The sequence below is a fragment of the Micrasema longulum genome, unplaced genomic scaffold (genome assembly GCF_059751315.1).
Source record: "Micrasema longulum isolate JH-2025_06_02 unplaced genomic scaffold, ASM5975131v1 h1tg000965l, whole genome shotgun sequence".
In the NCBI taxonomy this organism is placed as follows: domain Eukaryota; kingdom Metazoa; phylum Arthropoda; class Insecta; order Trichoptera; family Brachycentridae; genus Micrasema; species Micrasema longulum.
In genome coordinates this window covers 172,780-196,800 of record NW_028278156.1, presented here as the reverse complement: position 1 = coordinate 196,800, position 24,021 = coordinate 172,780, and the positions used below count along the sequence as shown (strand labels likewise).

Here is a 24,021-nt window from a genome sequence, read left to right as displayed (position 1 = left end):
AAAATACGATCTGCATGATAAATCACCGATGAAGCCAATGTTTAAATGTCTAGGTAGTTGTGTTTATGAATTATTGTAATATTACAAAAAATGACATTGGCTCCGCATATTTATTTATTTAATACTTCACAAAAAGATATTACAAAATTGAATTTACAATGTATTCCTCACTGGGAAAACCCGTGCCGAGGAAGACATTTTACAATTTTATTTTAGCGTAATATATATATTTTTTACATAATGAATTGTTTTAGATTTTTTACATAGATATACAGATAATAATTTAATTCAAATACAAACACATTGTTATAAGTATCAACTAAGTGTAGGTAGCTTAGAGTTATTAGACAGAAATCTATAGTAAACAGTCAGGCTCTTAGTTACTACTCCACGGGGATCGTAATTAGAAAAATGTTTTCTCGAAATATAGCTTTGCCTTCATTAAACCCGTGGGACATCTATAAATGATATAAAAATTTACTTAGAATTAAAACAATACTAGATATCTATAAAAATATATATAGTTAGGATATTTATTTATTAATATACACGGCACGCGGTGCTTTTTACAGTACAAAAATACATATATGCAATATAATATAAATACTTCAATATAATGTGAAAAATATTTTTTTAAAGTATTATCTTACACAAATACAGTAACACTGCAGTTGCATATTAAAAATATGCTTAGATATAGATTATTAAAAAAAATATATATAAAAAATTTAAACAATGTGTACATATAAAATTATAAAAAGCAAATGATTTTTTAAAAGAAAGGTATCAAATATAAGTATTTTAAATGCAAAGAGCAATAAAATTCTTTTAAATCTCAAAATTTAAAAAATACAAATGTAATAGATACCCATAAGATTGTATTGATGAAATCCGATGGCAATTTGTACCTACTGTTCTACTTCCTTGGGAGAATGAAGGAGACCTTCTAAGTAAATTATATCAAATAAGCAGAATCTATTATACATGCTTACATAAATGGAATCAGGAATGAAACTAGTAGGTACGTAATGTAGAAGTAAATTATTTATACTAACAATGTTCCACCTTGGCATTATTATCGTGTATGTACAAATAGCGTTTATGTACACTATGAGTAAGAATAAGATACTTCATTTTCTGAGTAAAATAAAGACAAATCTTGGTATTTAGTACACAGTACCCATTACTTACTAGCTACTATGCTACTAGGTACAGAAGATTCTCTTGTAAATACATTATTTGTATACTATTCACGGGTAATTACATAGGTATGAAGTATAACGAAGTAAGTGAGTATAATATTTATAACATGTCGTTGACTCAATAAAAGCGGAGCGTAGGTGCATTCATAATTTGTATCCTCCCGTGCGCGAAGTGATGACGTCAGGGTTAATTACGGGGTCAGCTGTTTGGAATTAACAGATCGGCAAGGAGCAAAGGACAGCCAGCGGGAGTTAATTTCATTAGAGAGCCAAGTCTTAGTATTTCCTGTGACCGAGCGAGTAGGTACCGCGACTATCTCTGTAGATGGTTACTAACGGGAAGTTTGCTCTGAAAGGTATCTCGAGTGGAACCACCGACCATCGCATCGCCATGCGCCACCGTAGTAGGCCTGTGGCCTGTATTCTGTACTAAGTAGCTGGCCTGGGCCATTGTCTCGAATCGGTCTGGATGGAAACGAAACGTGGGCTTCTCGAATTTGTAAAAAAAACGAATAACGGTTACGAGAAAGAAAGTTAATTATGTTCCTTTCGGTTAACATTTTGCACATATTTTTAGTCAATGAGCTCTTAAAAATATTAATTAAGATAGATTTTTTAAAATCTCTTATTACACACATTATTTTACAAGTACAGGTAAGCTGAGAATCCAGTTTGATAAATGAGAATTATAAAATATAAAACCCGCAAATGTATTTAAAAAATTCTGCATAAATCTGGTCTTCATTTTAAAATGGCTCGAGCTAATGTGCTAATTGTTATTATGGCAGGCAAACCAATACATTTACTGTATTTCCAGCTTCTAAATTACGAAGTAGCACGATCAAGCTAACGAAGTTAGTCGTAAACTTTAAAGCAGCTTGCACTCACTCAAAAGATTACAGAATTTATTACCGATTAATGCTAAGCAAACATTAGTCCAGAGCTTACTTCTTCCACGCCTTGATTATGCAAATGTATGTTATCCAGATGCTAATTCTGAATTGCTTGATAAGTTAGAATGATTGCAGTTTGTAAACGTTTTATCTTTAACCTTCTACAACTACGCAACTACACTGGCTCAGTATCAGGCATAGAAGAAACATTCACATACCATCACTACTTCCAAATATTAAAAATAATGCCACTTCGCCTGTTTATCTGAGAGAGCTCTTCCAACCTCTATCACAGCATAAGTTAACTCTTCGTTCTAGTAACGAGAGAACCCTTTCAATATCCATTCACCGCTCCAATTTTGGCCTCCTCTTTCGCAGTAGTAGCTGCTCGATTATGAAATAATCTACCCACTAATGTCAGAGACGCCCCTCCTTTATTTACATTCAAAAAGCGTATGAAATGTAACTTCCTGAATATTTGAGTTTTTCCTTTCTTTTCCTTCTTTCCTTCCCTCTTTACCCCCTCCTCTCTTCATAGTATAGTGCAGATATTTGGTAATTTTTTTGCTTAAAAAATGTTTATATGTTTATCAATATTTTGTTCTATAATGAAATTATTAATATACCAACAATATGTTCATCTACCACTGATTTTCTCAAATTGAACGGTTCGGGTAGGTAGGAAAAAATACCTTAAGGCAATATGCCGGCTCTTATGCATATGTATGTAAACATTATATGTACATGAAGTGTTTAGATAAAATAAATTGATTAATTAATTAGATCAAGATTATGTATTAAAGCAGGTGACAAATCTCTTTCGCGGAGAGAATTTTAGACATTTACAGGGCTAATGAACTATTACTAAAAATTAATTTGGTAAATATGAACTGGGTTATGGTCCGATAAAATAGATAATCTTACATTCGCGTAATTATTGATGAAGATAACGACAGTACGCAAAGTTGTGCTAATTCAATTCCCTTATTGTTGACTACTGCGCTATTGTGTGTCGTGTGGGACTTGTGAGAGAAAAAAAAATACTCCTGATTTATCGCAATGTCCTAACTACAGTGTAAATAAATAAACGGCATATTCCGTCAATATTGCAAAAAGGATATGCGATTATACACAGTGGGTATTTCGGTTTTCGGATTTAATTACCACTACTACTACTACTACTACCATCACGCCATTTTCCCGTAGGGGTAGGCAGATAGAATGGACCGCAACACACGTCTATCCTGGCATACATTCCTAGCTTCTTTCACATTCATACATCTTGTCATACATGCCCTTCGGTTCTGTCTGCTTTTGACATGACCAGACTTAAGATTTTGGTTTATCTGATCATGCCACGTCTTCCTCGGTCGTCCTCGTCTCACTTTGCCGTTCATTTTCGCCATTTATATTTGTTTTATTTTTATTAGAAATTACTGTGCTTAGTGCTCCGTTCATTTTGTTGCCCGCATTCACTCTTCTTTTAACATCTTTTTCTACTCTTCCATCTCTTGAAAACATGCTTCCCAGATACACAAATTGTTCCCCGGGGATTTAATTACCATTCGATAAATATAAGTTTATGTGAGCGCTTATGGTAGTAGTATTGAGGAAATCGACGTCATTTTGTATTTGTCAGATATAAAATGTTTTTGTACAAGAAACCTGGACAATAGCTACGGTAATGAATGAAACCGTTCGTGGTCACACGTCGCACTATTAATTCGTTGTATCCGAACTAATCCGAAACGTTATTCAAAAAGGCCACTGAACCAATCATTATTTTAGGAAATACTAGACGATACCTATTCATAGAATTTACTTCCACTATTGCGCTCAATCAAAACTCATTTTCGGTACTTTGAAATAAACATAGTTACCTACATTTTTTTTTTTTTTACATTTTACATTTTTTTGCACCACAACAGGCCAGGAGGCCTAATTACAGTGGTGAATTACATCACAGAGCACCCGGCTTGAGAAAAATCACATTTTAATTTTTGTGTTCTCACCGGGAATCGAACCCGGAACCTTCCGTGCGTGAGTCGAGCGTCTTGACCACTACACCACGGAGGCCGCCATACGTACCTGCTTATTATTAATTTATCTCCGACATTTGAATGTCGTAAAAATATAATCTTACTACAAGAATTTAGGCCGTACTAACGTTATAATGGCTCGTCTGCCAAAAATATAATTATGGAATACTGAAAATATGTATTTTCAAAGTTAAAAACAGTTCAAATACGATGTAATTCAACAATATTTTGAGTTTGTCCAAATTTTTGTGGACAAGGACTGGATTCAACTCCCTGGGGAGCTGTTTATATTAACATATTACAACAGAGATGAAGAACATTTAAGAAAAGGTAATATAGAAGTCTAGGCATTTACAGGGCTTATGGCCTGTCAATGGCTGGTTTAAGTGGCCCCTTTACACACTGTGTAACATTCACCATTCTGCCTACATTTGAACATCTATATTCCTTAAATTCTTTCATCTGTTGATGTTTGTGAAGTCAAAGAGCTGAAACCTTTATATATGCAGGTGAGATTCATCTAATTGAATTATTTCACCCACATACTAGGCAACGCCTGAAAATGTTATTTTTTCAATTTCTATACCTCTTCATGGACCAGGTAATTTATCAACAATATTTTGAGTTTGTCCAAATTTTTGTAGACAAGGACTGGATTCAACTCCCTGGGGAGCTGTTTATATTAACATATTACAACAGAGATGAAGAACATTTAAGAAAAGGTAATATAGAAGTCTAGGCATCTACAGGGCGGTCTTTACACACTGTGTAACATTCACCATTCTGTAATTGGTGCACCTATGCACACTATGCAGTGCCCAATACCATTAGGGAAAAATAGTAAAAATAATTCAAAGAAGTAGACAGATACTTAGCTAACGTTCCTCGCATGTCATATTAATAATCGGAACAATGCAACATTAGAAACCTAGTCACATTTTGCAAAGGAAACACTTGCAATTTCTCATATGGGTAGTATTGCCGGGTGGAATAATAATATTCTTAATTTGAATTCTTCTCCACGTGTTTAAAGAATGCGGGAATAAAAAAAAATGTTTTCATTATCATCATTCACTTCTCCGCATAATAATTCATGTGCCTACATAATAAGGGTTACTTAAAATAATATAATACACGTGAACACCCGTCTCTATCGTTACCTACTTGTATTCATATTTTTTGTCAGTAAATATTTAAACTTCGCCTATATTTGTGCAAATCATTTAAATTTGTGAATTGAAATTAATGTATTCCTTGTTACTATCTTACTTATTTCCAAATTATGCGTTTGAAGAAAAGAGATTTTACATAGGTACTGGTGGATTTTTATAAGCTGGCGCGTGCGCTATACTTACACATACGCATCGAGTAGTATCCGTGAATAAGCCCGTGGTATGACATTAAACGGCACACGCATTATGAAAATAATCTCCGTCTCTCTTACGCTTAGACGCGCTTATGAGCGTGACATAGACAACTGTGCTTTATTAGTTGCTAATGATATGGTAATACAATATACACAGGATGCTTCTGCGTTCGTCAGAATTTCGTTGCGATTCTAAATAGTAAATATATAATATTAGATTTGTAGATAAAGTTTAAAACACTGGTTTATAAATTTGTAGGTATTTTCATTTAATCAAATCATGAATAGGTCGATTATGTAGTGATGGCGCTTTCGCAAAACTTACGCAAAAATATTTTTAATGTACAGAATACTGGTTTCAAAAATCTTGATGTTATATATTGTTATATTAAATGTTTTTAAAATCTCTTTTGGATTAGAGCGGAAAAAAAACAATTACTTAAGAAAATATCGAGTAAAAATAAAATACGAGTATTTATTTTTAAACAAGCATGTTTTTTATTTAATATTTTGTGTTCATCATAATAATAATTAATATAATGTAATTAAAATGCACAGTTCAAATTATGTCGGAGAAAATATGTATAGGTACACACTTCTAGATAAACAATAAATATTGTTATTTATATACTTAAAACAATCTTCACAATTTCGCATGCTAAATTTAAATTGCTCCTTGTTATAGTAAAATAACAACATTTAAAAAAAATATTTGAAAAATATAACATAATAAAACAAAGTATTTTATTAAATTAATATTACATTTTCTTAACCTATTATATTTTTTTTTCATATACACAACCCTCTAATCTAACACCGAATTTTAAAAAAAGATAGCACATTTGGTTAAAATTTAATACAACTTTTCATAATAATCAACATCCTGTAGATTTCAAATGCGTTAGTGTGAGTTTTCTTAACGCGCCAGCTTAAGTTAAACCACCAGTATGTTGTAGGCAACATACATGCATTTGTATACGTCCGTTAATAAACAACATACTCGTATAATATAATGTATTGTTAATTCGTATTTTCTTTAGCATACGCCTTTAATTTATAAATATCCAGCAGAGAACAGACTTGGTTATAAAGACTATTTCAAATGCGTTATCACGTCAAGCCCATTAGTAGTTCAATAAGCAGACACAATATGGTGTGAAAACATAAGTTCCTAGTTTCTACCTACACTTTTATCGCCCATGAAACATTCGTCATTATTTGTATGGGATGAATCACAAGTAGATACATACTATTCAGGTACCATGGCCACATTCTAGTCAGACCCTTTCTTATCTATTATTTCAAAGCTGGAACCCAAAATTGAAAGGGTCTGCTTTTTTATACTGCTACAATAAAACTGGGAATGAATGGGTGTAGTTTGGGGCTGTCTAATGTCCAATGGCTCTCCCATCCGTTTCCGTACTGCATACGATTTATTTTGATTTTATTTATATGCTTTCGTTCCAAAATAATTTAGGCATGACGTTACAAATTTTATCTAACTTAAATATTAATTAAATTTTTAAGTTAACTACTAAACTATGTTACAACCTGCTAAGGCTAAAGGTTGTATCTGCTAAATTGAAAATTTTACAGGACATTACTCTTTTATGCTTTGCTAATCTGAATTATTTTTTCAATTTTTTTTACAAGAGAATATATATATTATCATATTTGAGAAGTAGAAATAACTCGTTGGCTACTTAAATATATGAGGCCATCGAATATACATCACAAAAAAAGGGCAAAACTATTTTTTTCCGTTACGACTTTTTGGCTTAGCAGGACAGTATAGGACCCGTAAGTTGTGCTGAGTTGTGACGTAGACAATTTATAATTTACAGTACTTGCCTAGGCATAAATAAAAACATGTAAAAAATGCAGTTATTGTACCTTCCTTGGTTTTGTATTTATGGAAATGCAGTTGGGAAAAAATATATAAATGAATAAAAAACAAAACAATTAATTTACGAGAGAAAAACTTAGCTTTTAATTTTGTACAAAATGTGAGATTAATGATCTTAACTGCTCTTTCTACGAATATAAAGTCAAAACATTTTCGTCAGTAAGAAATGGCATTTCATTTTAACCAAACGACCAAATTTAGGTATAATTTTCACCAGTATAAATGTCACTATAATATCGATCGTAAATTAATTTCACTGTTCATAATCAGCATCCCATTTTCATGCATAGGGCACTGTGTTGTTACACATAATGCAACACATCTCGTTCCTTTATTACAAAGAAGATGACTTGTTTTACACATCAAGTGCTAGTCCAAGTACTTACTATGCATCATGATGGTGGAATTTTTTAAATAATAATTTCTCGTCAAGAATACCGGCAATCGAACCCGAGAAGATGACAAATAAAATTAATTTCAACAGTTTGGTTAGTAGACATTTAATATTTACCTGGGGAAACATTTATTTTATTTATTTACATGAAATAAATCAAAATTAATGGAAGTTAAATATACGCCACACTAGAGGAGAGGAAGGAATAAAACCGGGTTGTGGTCTCGTGGCTAGTGTCGCGGACTCACGGATCAGAGGTCCGAGGTTCGAACCCCACTCACGAACATTCACACTCACCATAACCTGGTTCCCATTTTCTAGTAGTGATTTATTGAAAGTCGTACCCAAAATGAAATATTTGGGTATTCAAAATAACAAAAATATGTTTTTTTAATTGAAGGAGAGGAGGAAATGAAATGAAAAAATTGTAAAACAATATTTGTATGTTGCAAGAGTATTTTTAGTTTGTCTAAATGTTAGTGGAATATGGATGTTCAAACATAGGGAAAATTGTGAATGTTTCAGTGTAAAAAAGAATAACCACTCAAACAAACATAAGTCCCGTGAATGCCAGACTTCCATATTGCCTTCACAAAAATGTTGTTTATCTCTTGTAATTTTCACATTTTTACACACGTTTTTTAAAACATAAATACAACTTTTTTTGTCTTTTCGAATTCTACAGTGAGTTAAGTAGTATCTAGGTGTCTAGTGCCTACACGTACTTATAACAATGTACTCGATATGTAAATATAATTAAAATCTAAACATTCTTAAGGTGGCAACGTACTCTCATAATTTTGAATAATATGAGTATGTTTTCACAAAAAAAAAATAAAGTGAGTACAATATACTTTTTTTTTGTAATATAGTGCAAAATTAACTGGCACCCGAAGCGTAAGACTGATCACCTTACCTTCACGTACCAGATGATAGAGAAACGCTGCACTTTTGTGTGTATTTGTTTTTGGTCACACTGTAATAAATTTCTAGCGGCAATAAGTCTGCCATTTTATCGTGCATACTTTTATTTTATTGTTTTAGTTGTTACTGGTAAAGATTTCATTATTATTAATAATAATAATATAACAGTACCTACCTCAGAGTAATACGCCACCCGATCTAACTATTACTCAAAGATACCTACCAACATAAATATTTATTATAAAATTAGATGCGTCAAAAGTTTATAAACTAAGATGATTAAGTTAAATGATTCACAACATATATTCAATATTTATTCTAAGAATGTAACGGAAAGATATGACTCACGCTAACCACTTTCAACAACATAGTAATATAAATAATAATATTATTTGTAGTGCGCTTTATGAAGGTTCTCTTGTGGTCCAGCAGTTAAAGCGCTTCCCTACTATGCATGAGGTTTCGTGTTCGATTCCCAGTAAGGTTGACATGAAATCATGATTTTTCAAAAAAAAAATTCCACGCAACATTTCATGGTCGCTGGACTAGCACCTGAGTATGACTGAACACCATACCTACATCCATATAACAAGTGATTGAGCTACGCTACAATTCAAGTAGCAATGCAATGCCCTATGTACCATTAGGTACGTATAAGGCATGATGATATTGATCATTTGTGAAATAACTATATATTATAAAATACATCAACATAATTACAGATAATTATTAAATATAAATAAGGAGGTTAATTAGTAGGTAGTAAGTACAATTAAATTAATGTTTGAACATAGGCAGAATAGTGAATGGTTCAGATTGTTTGAAGTGATCACTTTAAACATCTAACGACAGTTCAAGTTTTTAAATTTAATACATTAATAATAATGTTTGTACGGTTGTGAAAGCGAAGCATCACGATTTACTTTTCTTTGCGTAAATAAACCGTAGTGTTACTAAAATAATTAGGTACCTATCGAGTTTGTTTCCAACTGGATTCTTGGCAAATTATATCGGAATATGTTTATGCTAGGATTTAATTAGTTTGTTTATAAAGTTCATTTCGCGCTATTTAAATGATTTAAAATGTTTATGTAAATAATTTTTTAATCACAATTGAATATCTAAAAGTATTTGGAAATGAAAAATATATTTTAGAATTTAATTTCATTATGTAATTATTATGAATTAATAGGTGCAATCGCTGTGATTCTGTGATTGTTTCGTTAAGTTTCTAATTGTTTTGCATTGTAAGCTCATAAAGTGATGTAATTTGAATAAATCTGAAATTTAATTTTGTGTCTTATCTTTAAAAAGTGTACCTGTATCTAGATAGACAAGAAACTGTTATCATAAATTATGATACATGGCGCTTCTGATAATGTTCACCTATAATTTTGAGATAAGCAGGTGAACTAATCGATGATAACAACAATTCTAATAATCAGCACACCCTTTTCAAGTAAAACAGGAAAAAAAATATCAATTATGTTGATGTAACGTGTAGTTATATTAAATTGAATATTTCGATCAATGTTTATGTATCTACGCGAGATGTATAACTAATATGATTTGCTAGATTAACATTATATAATTATCGTGTGTGCAACAATGCATGTATGCAAAAAGTAAGTAACCTCAACAATAATCGAAATGCAAAAATGCTTGGTACCTATCATACGCAATAAGAAGCACCAGGTATAGTAGGTTTAACTTACCAAAGCTGTGAGGATTCCTCTAACAGTAATGCCCACCATGGGAGCGAAGTGCACCTCTACTCCCGGCTCTATGATCAGCTCTCCATCTCTTTCGATGATGAGGTCCTCTCGCACCAGGTACGGGCTTTTGTTGTGCTTCCAGACTATCTGGCCATCGGTGATAGTCCCGCCAGGTAACTCGGTGATGTCGGATTGTCGCGTAACGATGAAATTATCCAAACCGTTAGCTGAAGTTGTTGGAAACTCCACATTTTCACAATCCACTAATCCAAATATAAGTCCGAAAACTAAAAGAATAATTTTCGATTTCCACTCAACGGTCCGCCACTTATGTTTTGTATTACCGTATTGACTATTGTTTTTCAGTCTACGTGCGCGATCAGCGCCGTAGTAAAGTGCATCTTCCATCGTCACAAAATTAATTTTCACCTTACAGGTCGTTTAGGATACGAGCTTTCGATCATTATAACTAAACTTGTAAAGTCCAGTAAGATACGATGAATCGGATAAATACTCCCCGAATGTCCAAGTGTAAACTTATAAGAATACTCGCGAAACACAAACCACAAACTAAATTTTGAACAAAGGACCTCGTCCGCAGTCACGTAGTTTTCAGTTATCACTGAAGAAAACTCACGAAATTTGAAAACTTATTTGAAATACGCGTATTGTCATTCATTAAACTAACTTTGTGTGCAGAAAATGAACTGAACGAACGAATAAAACAAAAACGAGAGTAGGCGCGGCCAACGGCCAGACAAAATGTAATGGTCACGTGACTGCCGTTACTCAGGTAAGTATTTCGAAACACTCCCCCTACTACCTGTCGGAGGTAAACAAGCAAGTTTAATTCTTTCCAACACCACCGCGTCTTTGTTGTGGCGCCACCGGCCAAACCAGTTATGCGCTTCTACTCGGCGAGAGCCAATGCAGAACTTAGCAGAACTAACCGATTCTGTGTTCACTGGATTATTCACCCCCACATGACTATGAAAATTGAAATGTATTAACAATCTGAATTCTGCATTTTGCTTTTTGTACTCTTATGCCACGGAACAAATGTATTTTCTTGATTTTATATGTTCTTACATAAAAAAAAATCGTTTAAAATCGTACCTATTCTCGAGAAAAAAGTTTAATTAGTACTTCTAATGAATCTATAAAAATAACATTTTAATTTGAACCTTGAAGTATCGCACACATAAATATATACAGTCCATCAAATACTTGAAGATGGACATGTCAAAAGTAGGAATAATCGGCGTGCGTGCATAAGAAGATGTATGAATGTAGAGGAAGCGAGGTCTGTATGCCAAGATAGAGTGTTATGGCGTTCTATCCTCTCTGCCTACCCCTACGGGGAAACGGCGTGATGGTTTGTTGTTGTTGTTTGTTGTAATAAAAAATATAAGGGAATAACAGCTAGTTTTGGATAAACGAAATATATGTTTTTATAGGATAACAAAGCATAATTGGTATAAATACGTGTTTTATGTCACAAAAAAACTTTCCCGATTTTTGCACGAAGAAAATAACCTACATCTATTCCTCAATTCATTTTCTTTAAACAAAATTTTGTAAGTATAACCTCACTTTTATATGATATAATCGTATGTTTTATGTCGCATATGCATATAAAGTACATTCAAAAATGAAAATCGCTTGTATTTAACTTTTATTAGAAGAAAAAAACTTTTGTGGTACGCCAAAATATTTAAATTTCGCGCATTGACAGTTTCATTTTAACAATGTTACAATTTAAAAAAAGAAGTGTTACATAAAAATATAAAACGGGGATTGTTGTTAACTTTACTTTTTTTTAACCTTTATTAGGGCCAATTACCAAAACATTATAATATCGGCCTAAGACAAGTTACAAGTTAGAAAACAAATAATAAGCCACAGTTTTGGCCGTCAAGTCAAAAATATAATTATTCTGAAAAATACAGATAATAGTACTTTTATAATAATATTATCGGCAAAACTGCAATACCGCGTAATTATCAGTTTATTTATTTTAGCAAGGGGACCTTAAGATCCCTTTTAAAACGTTCTATTAAAATTACATTACTTAGGATTGTATTCAACCAAAAAAACCGCTTCAGTATCAAAAAAACTATCCTTATTTAAAGAAAAAAAAGCAAAACTAATGGCGTTTAGTCCCTTTAACGAACTTACTGCGGTGAAATATTTTTAAAAGAGCCTCGAAGGCGTATTTTCAATAGAGTGGCTGTTCCATTTCACGCCGTTCATAAGAGTTGAAGGTTAAGGGCTGTCCACAATAACTACCTGACGAATTTTGCGATTGAACTACATATACTGGCACAATAACTGAAGCCAACTGACCATCGTTCGCGTCAAAAGTTCGCTGATTGGGCTCTAGAGGAGATGAAAGGAAATGCTGATTTTCATCTATAAATCATCTTCTCAGATGTGGCTCGTTTAAACGGCTACGTGTTGACGTGCAAAAATTGTAGCAAAATTGCCGCTATTGGTGTGAGTAAAATTCTGAAGTGGTTTATAAGGCTCTATTGAATCCAGAAAAACTCACTGTCTGGTATGGATTATGAAGTCATTCGGCCATATTTTTTAAAAAATGAACATGGGCGTACCCTTGCGTACCGTTACTGTAAATGGAGAGCGCTATCGTGCCATGCTGAATATTTTCTTCTTTACACTTATTTGTTTATAAATTTGTATAAACAACTTAAAACACTTACTTGTTTAAGTGGTTTATACAAATTTATAAACAAATAAGTGTAAAATGTCATACCACAAAGTGAAAAATGTTTTTAATAACAAAAATATTTTCTTCTTTCCTCGAATTCAAGAAATTGATGAGGACAGTATAATTTTCAACAAAACGGAGCAACTTAACATACAATGGGAGTAACGATGGAGTTATAGCGCGAAAAAATTGGTGAATCAGTTATGCCAATTTCGTTTAATTTTTTAATTAAAAAAATTGGTGACTTTCCTGTGTATTAATTCAATTTTCAATCCTATGTCTTTTTTATAATTGGTAAACCCTAATGTACATTTATAAGCAAGGTAAAATATAATACAACTCCCATATTTATTTATTTTTAAAACAGTGAATACAACGTTTTCCCCGTGGTCAACGCGTTTGCCTACTGTGCAAAAGGTCTCGGGTTCAATTCCCGACATGATGGAAAAATAATAATTATTAAGTCTATGCACTGTTCGGTATGGAAAGGGAATTATAAAAATGAATTAACACAACACGTCCTGCCTATTTAGGTGATATTGGATATTTTTATTTATTTATTGTAATACATATATATGTATTTCATTGGTTAAATGATTCTATACTTTTTTACCATGTTTTTAATTTTTAAATGAACCTCATCATTGGTATTATTTACATGTTTAAAAATGTGATTTCTTTATGGTACTTTGAAACGGAAACGCTACAATCGATTTTGTTGCTGATAACTCTTACTTGTTAAAAGGAATACAAATGAAAGGGATAGGGATACACGTTCACGAGATGAATTAGTCCGATTCTGTTCTGATAAATTAAAAAAACTTAGTCAAAAAGTACAAAATAATGCGGTTATAATGAAATAAATGGAACCATTGAATTGTCTCTTTTTGTACAAAGTCATACATTTTCATTATCATTCCTAATTTCGCCACCAAAGGCGTTGGTATCGTTATTTTTGAAAATTGTCTATAGTTTTTCTAGCTTGGCTAACTTGGCTTCTCTTCCGGTATCACTTTCGACGGTTTGGTGTAGTTTTTCGGTTGAGCGTGAATATTTCTTCAAATTGAACGATATACGGTAATTTTCGATTGGTTTTTATTGTTTTCTTATTTATTTTAACTCTCGTTTTATCACCAGGTTTATTTTATCCGAATTCGTGTACGTTTTAAGATAAATATCAACCTTTTAAAATGGCGTCCTAGCCAATATTATTTTTCGACCGTGAATTTGTTTCCCAGTTGGCTTTGCGCTGATGATTCATCACTTATACTATGATTGCGTGTGTGCTATAGATTTCTTTGATTTTTTATGCCTAGTAAGTTCTGGCCATTAGATCGCTAATTCAGCGATAAGAGTAAAAGGCGAGTGACGCCGCGAACCGGGCGTCTGTTTGCGCAGGTCCGCGTCGATCGATCTCGCGTGTTTGTGCATTTATTATTATGATTTTATCTTTCTGTAAAAATTGAAATTTCGAAATAAATTAATGTAGACTAGACTTTGTATTTTTGAATATCTATCTCTTGTTTATATGAATCCTCCGCAATATTTCCGTATCTGCTCCACAGTAACAAGAACGACACCATGAGTATCAATTATTCCGAAGGCACCCGCGTCTATGTGGGAGGCCTCTCCGAAAGCGTGAAGAAGGAGGATTTAGAAAAAGAGTTCGATAAATATGGCAAACTGACATCGGTCTGGGTCGCGTTTAACCCCCCCGGCTTCGCGTTCGTCGAATTCGAGAATCTGGATGAGGCAGAGCACGCCTGCGACAGTCTCAACGGATCCGAGATCCTCGGCTCCAAGCTGCGAGTGGAAATCTCGCGTCGGAGGAATCGCGGGGGCGGGCGTGGCGGCGGCGGCTTCCGTGGCAGCAGGGGCGGCAGTGGCGGCGGCGGCTTCAGGGGCGGCTTCCGGGAGGGTGGGGGCGGTGGCTTCAGGGGTGGGTACGAGGGTGGGCGCGGCGGCGGCGGCGGTGGTTTCCGTGGCCGCGGCGGGCGCGGGCGGGGCAGCTTCGACCGCGACTCATACAGCGGCGGTGGCGGGGGAGGACGCGGTGGCGGCGGCGGACGGGACAGCAGCTATGGCGGCGGCGCGCGGGAGTCCTACGGATCCCGTGACGCCTACAATGGCGGCGGAGGCTATAATGGAGGATCTCGCTTCCGCTCAAGATCTCCAGTCGGCCGAGGAAGGTATTAAACCTTACACCGCTGATTTTACAAACTCTTCATAGTACAATATTTTTATGAAACTCTTCCACGAATTATAATTTAACGACAAATTTGATGTTCCCTCCCGGCCACTGGCCATATATTATTATTTTAAAGCATCTGCCAAACATTTAAGTGCAAGTCCCCTGATATATTCCCCCTACACACTGATTTACTGTTATTAGAGACTGGGTGTTGCGACATATGAATAAATTCTAGCGCACGAGAATTCGACGAACCGAAGAGCTATGGTGGATCTGGGGGTGGTTACACGCGACCCGAGAGCTTTGACCGATATTAGGCGGCCAATATCTTCGCTACTTCGCATCTCTCAATCTTTCAAGGTACTATTTCTGCGATAACACATTTTACGCTTCGAATTTATCAAATTGTTCCTCCGAATTTTGTAATCACAACCTACGTTGTTCTAGTATCTCCCCTTCGTTTATTCATTTACTTCATATACTTCTAGTAATGTCTACTAATATCCATCGACTTGACTGCATTGTACATGTTGTTTTATTAAAATGATTACAGTCAGACGCCGTCATCCAAGCTACGCAATGATATCGTCGAAACAGCCGTCATCTCCACTACTAGAAAAATACGACGATTATCGGAAAAGAAAATGTCTGTCTAAATAGTATTACTTCGAACCATTGTTTAATCTTAATTTTAAATCTACGTTATTATTATCATTATTTTTTTAATAATTTTCCAACATAAATACAAACTACCAAAAAAATTATCTTCGATCTTCGTAAACTTATTTCATAATCCCACATTTTCTCAGTAACATCTGCAAAGTGATGAATATGTCTGGTTTTCTTATCAATGTAATATTGTATATTTAAATTACACCATTCCGATTGCGCATGTTGTTTCGATACCAGCAGTTCTTGTTCAATATAAAGAAGAGTACATACAAATATCTATAAATTGGGAAGACTATTGTTCGACTCTACTTAATTTATGATGAAAAATCAAATTGAAGAAAACAATATTACGAATGCAAAAAAAACTCATGAGGAAGTTTAGTGCTAACCGAAATTGGATTTAAATTATGTTTACTTGACCATGACATCAATACCAATTGTATGGTAAAACTCTAAGATGGTTTTAATACATAACGGATTTCAATTTGGTGTCGTTGCTATTTCCCTCTTAATTATTTCGCCTTTCATCGCCCGAAACAAACGTCAATCGATATACAAAACGTTTTTTCCATCTGATCGTCATACATCGAATGCACCAAAAAGTTTCAAGTTAGCGAAGGGTACAAGTGAAGTTTCGGAAAAAAGTATATTGCATGAAAATTACAAAGAAATTTGACTAAGTGCATATTTAAAAAATAAAACACTAAACTTCCTCATTCTCAACAAATCGCATCAGTCCCAACAAATACGAATCTACAAGGCTTTGAGGATGAGAGTTGAAATTTTTTCAAAGAAATAGGTGTTGTGAGCGTTTTGGAGTGAAGATTAATAAAGGAAAATGAATATAGGGTTTGTAATTTTATATTTTTTACATTCGTGTAAAACATCAATCTAATTCACGAGAGCTTTAAAATTTTATTGTTATTCTAAAAGAAATTATGTCGGCTGCGATGTGATTGAAAGTATTTTTACCTATTAAACTTGTACAAAATAAATGTACATTGGCGGACTTATTGCTGAAAGCAAATATTCTAACTATTTTAGTGGTGTAATTGTTTTGAATCTTTTTAGATTTTTCTGGGTATTTTTATTGTAGGCCCAAAGTCAAAGAAGATTTAAAGAGAAAACAAAAAGTTTAAAAGATTTTTTTCATCCTTATCACAAGATTAAGTTTGAATAAGAAATCTATTTTGAAAACATGATTAACTACAAACTATATATTACAAAAAAATTGCCTGCAAATTATTTTGAAATTGTAATACGTTAGTCACAGTTCTCTTAAATTTTAACCATCCTAAAGCAACATGAGATTGACATTTACAATGTACGCAATTGCAGCATCAAATAAGATACCAATTTTGAAGAAGCTTATGAATATTCTCATGACGATCTCAAGATAACTAGAAAGATTACTAAATCTTTTTACTCATGTAAAACTTTAATATTGAAGCAAAAAATTGGGGTTACAGTTCAAGGGCAAATACTCATTTTTAAGTTGTTACCGGCTTCAGATCTAACTGATTGAAACATTTGCTAATATAAAAAAAAAAGCTCGCCAGGAACACTCAACCTATTAGGTAATTAATTTCATTTTACACTTGTAAGTCTCCAGTTGTGCGAAGGATCTTAAATCTACTCTCGGTCTAGTCAAGATATTGAGATAGTTTCTGTAGTCATCCTTTTTTACTGTAGACATTAATTAATAATTAAGATCTAAAGAAAACAGTTTAAGCATTGATCACAACAGTTAACATCTGTAATCTGTTAATCTTTAACTATGTATTTAAACATACTGGTAAAAAAGCAGTTTCTGCCTAGTCGCTAAAAAAAAAAACTTTCAGCCCAGTCGATATAATATGCTACATTTAATGAAATACATGCATTTATTTGATTTTGTTCTCTTAGCTAATCATTTACAAATTTGCTCAAATTCACGATAATTTTATCAAAGTAATTTTATGATTTTGCCATGCTAAGTAAATCTTTTTGCATGTGTTATCAGCCTCATAGAAATCCTGATTATGTATGTAGATCTCTGAAAATAAAATTTTGTGAGTGGCTTTGTTGTATGAATATCAATTAGAACAGTTGAATGTGGAATACTGATTTCATTTTTCAAGAAATACTATTGCTTCTCTTACAAGAATTACAACGCATATAATTATTAAAATGAATAAGTGACTCTTTACACAGGTGTAAAAGCAATACTGGGAAACATGTATGGTGCTTTATTGAGCAGCATTTTAAATGATTAATAATGTTACTTGACACTGGGCGAGAAAAAACTGTGTTGAGGTTTTCTACGGACATTTCTTGGTTGAACTGCATTTTAATTATAATAACAAAAATATATATGTTTTATTCTACTTTTATTTATAAATTTGCCTGCTTCACTTGTATATAACATAGAAATTTGTTTAGTCTCCCACCAGTCTAACGATGTCTGTCACGACGAAACCCGGTCACTGATAAAAATTTATAAATAAAAGTGGAGTAAAACTATATACGTATTTTTATTATTATAAAAAACTATGCCGAATATATGAGGCGGTTTATGGTCCCGTGGTTTAGTGTTACGGACTCCGAATCAGTGGGTCTGGGGTTTGAAACCTACTCTACTTTCTCGTAGTTAAATACTGTTTATGAATAACAAAATGAAATATTTGGGTAATTCAAGAATGCAAATAAACATTTTCTACATGTGTTATCGAAATTATCATTCGCCGAACTGTCTAACATAGTTGCACGGGTATGAATTTTGCGCAAATAAAAAATCAAGTTGTACAATGGAAGATCCAGCAGAATTTATCGTGTTTGATGCTAATATCCATTAGGTTTGGACTTTGATACCTGACTACATTGAAATGGAATTTTTAAGTGATTTTTCACTGATATACTAACAATAAAGACTGATACCTGATCTTCTTAGTCACAATATGAGTTATCAAGATAAATAGTAATTGGTAAGTTAAAGTGGTGTCCCAAGTTCCCCCAAATGCAGATGAGGGTAAGAAAATTGATTAAAAGATTTGGTTAAATGTGTATTACTTTCCGTTAACTGAGCCTATGATGTTGCTACAACCTTACACATAATATTCTTAGGGTAAATAGATACCGGAAGTATTTGTCTTACCATACTTATTATATTTTGGCGCAATCAAGCGTTGTTGTCTTCTGGTTTAGACTTTGGCACATAGTTATATATCGAGCGCTTGACAAAATGAGGTGCTGAGCCAATCAAAAATGATCCGAGCAACAATATTTTGAGTATATGCAGATCTTTTTAGACAATGACTGAATTTTCCCTCCTAGTGGTCATTGAGTGTAGTGGTCATTAAAACCGGCCAATGATAGGTCATAAGCCCTGTATATCCATCGATCTGTATGCATACACTAGACGCAGCACTAGGCACCTGTCTTGTGTTCCATTGAACTTAAGTTCTGGAACTTACATTGCTGTCAGTAAATGTGAAGCAGTGTAGAAAAGTGTGACATTCAGCTTTTGAATTCACGGTAAGCTGGCATAGTCTTTTACTCTACTATGTGTATTGCATGGCAATGCTGACGCGACAATGCTTATTTTTCAGAACACAATTTCAAACTATCGTTCTATGAAGCATCTCTATTTAATTATACCTCGGTGCGCATACCTAGATTTCCTTTTCAAGAAGGTTCTCATCTGTTTTTAAATATCTATGCCTTTCAATGAAAAAAATACTGGAGGAAACTTACATAGTAAAAAAAAGTATGTTGGTCATTATCATCATCGTTCCCTATCTGCATATAATGGTGCATAGGGCACTGCATTGGTGTACAAATCCCGGCGTATCTTGATCATTTTTGTTACATAAAGGTAAGATAATCAGTCTTATGTTTCAGGTGCCAGTCCAGGGACTATGAAATATTCTAGTGTAAAAACACCTCATTTAAATAAATATTTCATGGCAACCATGTCGGGAATCGAACCCGAGACCTCTTGCGTGGTAGGCAAATGCGCGGACCACTACAACATGAGGCTGACAAAGTTAGTAGGGAGTAAGAAAATTAAAAGCGTTGTGGATAAACAAAATTTTAAATCATGTATTAAAAACAATCTGGACATTCTAAAAATAATCATTACTGCTTCAGATAGACTAAACACTTGTTGGAAATTTTGCAAATATTTTTATGATTTAGTTGAAACTAAATTCCCGGATTATGTATTATTGAATTGCCTTTCTTTAGAATTTGTTTAGTGTATCGTGCTGTAAACTGCTCTATTAGACACCAACTTCTAATGTATTGATTTTTTGAAAAAGTATTGAATCATAATTTGTGGCCACTTTTTAATCACGATTCAGGTTAGGCTAGTGTACTAGTTTTGGCTATATAATATCTTTTCATAAAAAGACTTTTCATTTAATGGGTGGAAAGAAGAATATATTTCTAGTTCAAATAAATATCTATTAAAATTATTAATCATTTAAACCAAAATACTAAATTTGGAGTTTTTTTAGTTTGTATTCATAGCCATCATATCTTTCTATTTATCTGATGTTAACAGAGAGGAACGTACTATCTCTTGCAGGCGGAATTAGTTATCTTCTCGGGCATTATAATGCAGCATTTTACTAAATTCAAAGCATTGATAGGACTTTGTAGAATGTTGGAAGTAGAAATAAACAAAAAAATAAGCAACTCCTGATTCTGAGCCAGAGCCAAGATCTATTCAATATAACCCATAATGGGAAAAACTGCTGTAGTATGGGAACTAGTTGTGACCAGAAAAGTGGTCAAAGCATAAGTGAAGTACACGTTGTGGTCTTGTCGAGTTTTAGCATGTATTCCAAACTAGTCAAAAAATAGAGTTCCCACATACCAAATTGAGTTTAAATGAAAAAAAATAATTTTTTCTTGCCAGGCCAGGAGGCCCAATTACAGTGATGAATACTGTACATCTAAGTTTGAGAAAAATCCCTTTTTTTTTTAGTTCTCACCGCGAGGCCGCCAAGATATATTTTTTTGTCAGATATTTCCATTACCCTACCCTCTTAAGGATGTAGCTTATTGTTTAACTTAAGAAAGGATTAAAAATTAGAGGATTTTGATTCACACCAAAGATACAGTAAATGACCTGCTTCTAAAGAGACACTTTCAAGAATATTGGCAATGATTGACTACGAGAATCTATGACACCCTGCCGAACTAAGGACTAATCCTGATTTTTTTTTTAAATGCAAGGGGCTTGCACTCTAAGACAGCTGAATGCTTGAGAAGCTTCCTAAATCAAATGTCGGATATACATAGTTATTTTTACATTAATGTGGCTAAATGACAAGTGTTTTTAATGGCCTAACATTAGACCCAGGATACAAACAAGTATTTAAAAAAGAAATAAATACTGGCCAATCAAGGGAGGTGGTCTCCTCTTAGCATGTATAAATAAATTAGATCTTAAGGCGGAAAGGTTGATGAATCTTGAAACTCGTGAAAAAGATATGGGTCACATTGAACAGTTCTTCCTTATATATTTGTATAATGTATATCTCACCTAATTCTCCAGTAAGACCCAGTGATCTTACTAGATAATATTAGTCATCATATCATTAAACGTGTTATGTTCATATCATTAATTGTAGTGCTTTCGCACTTATAGTTTACGCAGACAGGGTATAGTCTAAGCTTATAACCGAGTTACACAGTTTAAACCCGCGCTGTGCCAGCGGGTACCCTGCAAGACATCGGACCCTCCCTCATGAGTCTTAGCTAACAAAAATATATTAGTCATTGGAGATATTAATTTACATTCTGCACATAAATTGGTGTATGGAGAAATTGAGTACTTTAAAGAACTCTTTGCACTTAAACATAACAATCGTATTTTTGAAAACTTTGGAAGAATATTAGATCTTTGGCTAATTTTGAGGTTGATGTGAAGAAGGTGCAGTTTCTTATAATTACTCAAGATCTTATTACCCATCGCTAGAAATAGACATTTACCTAAAACAGAAGCGGAAGATAGAACTTCAACCACGGGGACTTTGAGTCTCTTTATGAGAGTCTCTAAAGGCTCGACTGGCAATATCTTTCAACTTAGTGATGTAAATGCTGACTACTTCTGAAGAACCTGGTATATTATGTATTTTGATATGTACTTCGAGAGGAGTGCACCCTGTGTAAAATGTTTGTACCCAAAGTGGTTCAATTGTGAGATTAGTAAAGGGCTAAGTAAAGGTATCACAGGAAATGGACAAGATCAGGCTCGGTGAGTAACTATGAAATGTTTCAATTTTATAAATGTATTATGAAACGAAAAATATTTATAGCTCATAACAATTACATGAAGAATATTGAAAATAATACATGTTATGACCTTAAAGTGTTTAGGGGATTCATTAAAGAGCCTAAGACTAATGGTGGCTTTCAAGGTGGTGTCGAGTTGAATGGTCAAACATTCCACGGAAATGACATCCCTTTCGCATTAGCCAATTATTTTTAAACGGTATTTCTATCTGAGAACCCAAATTTATGTACCAGGTACAAACCTGGCAGCCATACAGCTATTGGTGCTTTATAGATCTGGATTATATTGATAAAAATGATTTATATATGACGACCAAGAAATTAGAACCATGCAATTAATAGGACCTGATTATTCTCCCATTCATATTGAAAGGTTTAGAGCCGTTAGTTATTACCCTTTTGGGAATTTTTACTAAGTTCTTGCACATTTCCATGAGCATAGAAAACATCAAAGGTAGTGCCGTGCCATTACACAAAAAAAAATCCAGGTCTTCGGTTTCAAATTGACCAGTGGCAATTTTGTCCTCACTCCCAATCATAGAATTAAGAATAGTCCAGAAGGAGCGTAGAATCATATTTGAATACATCGGACTGTGTCCAGTAATTCCCCCACTATGCCTTACTTTCGCCGCGCGCATTTGTGAAGTCGCCGGGTAATGTTGCTTGATGGGAAAAAAATAATATAGAATTACACAGTTACAGTTTATATTTACACCTGAGGATGGGTAATACTGATTACCCGAAACTAGTCGTGTTTTAATGTATTAAACTCTTGTGTGGTAAATTTACAAAGTGTTTATTTTAAATAAATTCAAAATGTTTTTCCACAAAGTAAATGCTGAAACAATAAATCATATGACATTACCTTTAAACATCAAATATTATTTAACATGATATAAAAATATCCATTTTATGTCAAATAAAATTTGTTGATCATGGGTAATAATTACCCGAAACTAGTCGTGTTTTAATGTATTAATCTCTTGTGTGGTAAATTTACAAAGTGTTTTATTTTAAATAAATTCAAAGATAATGTCGATAAAATGTCCACAATAGAGTTGTTAAATCCGAGATCCAATTTTCATTAGTTCTCTCATTAGATGAACAAAGTAGGGTAAAAAAATTAACTACCCTGGCAACAATAACGAAATGTTAATTTTGTTTCTTCGACAATCTGACAGATGGAAAAATAATTCAATTTTTGAGTAATGCATTTGTTACATACACATTAATTTGCTAATTACACATGAAATGTGATAGCATCCTGTTTCTTTAAGATCCTAGCAGTATTTCTACACTTTAAAAGGACACAACACGGCATAGTTGAATTCAAATCAGGAGTTGCGTACTGAACGACGTCTACAATGAAACTAATGGGTCAAAACGTAAACCTACTCATTTATGAGCAGTTTAGTTGCCTTCTGTTTGATGTTCGTAGGCGGTTTCTGGACTTTTCTTAATTCTATGCTCCCAAAATTATTTGAAATAATAATCCAAAGGGTTAGGTATAAAGGAAGACTAAACAGCATGGTTTTAGATGTGGTAGTTACTGACTATGCGTGCACCGCTTTGGGTAACAGGGTAAAAGTTGCTATTTCATATTATGATCTAACAAAAACCTTTGATTCGGTGGATCACTTGATTCTACTCAATAAATTGAAAATACTAGGATATGGGGCCACTAGTCTCTCTTTTTGTTCATTTATAGA

General features: G+C 33.6%; 2 protein-coding genes across 2 annotated transcripts in view; one reads left to right on the top strand and one right to left on the bottom strand.

Moving 5' to 3' along the window:
• bark (C-type lectin domain-containing protein bark beetle) overlaps window positions 1-11,377 on the bottom strand; it is a 28,776-nt gene extending 17,399 nt beyond the window's left edge. Inside the window, exon 1 of the mRNA XM_088232282.1 lies at window positions 10,440-11,377. Within this exon, the coding sequence (XP_088088408.1) occupies window positions 10,440-10,847 (408 nt within the window). The 5' untranslated portion in view covers window positions 10,848-11,377. The remainder of the gene's footprint in view (window positions 1-10,439) is intronic.
• A 2,718-nt stretch (window positions 11,378-14,095) lies between these two features.
• LOC148277866 (uncharacterized) lies at window positions 14,096-16,122 on the top strand. The gene is made up of 4 exons (XM_088232278.1): window positions 14,096-14,244; window positions 14,733-15,356; window positions 15,594-15,718; window positions 15,912-16,122. Exons 2-3 carry the CDS (start codon window positions 14,749-14,751, stop codon window positions 15,673-15,675), a joined length of 690 nt encoding a protein of 229 aa, XP_088088404.1. The 5' UTR covers window positions 14,096-14,244; window positions 14,733-14,748; the 3' UTR covers window positions 15,676-15,718; window positions 15,912-16,122.
• Window positions 16,123-24,021: the final 7,899 nt, after the last annotated feature.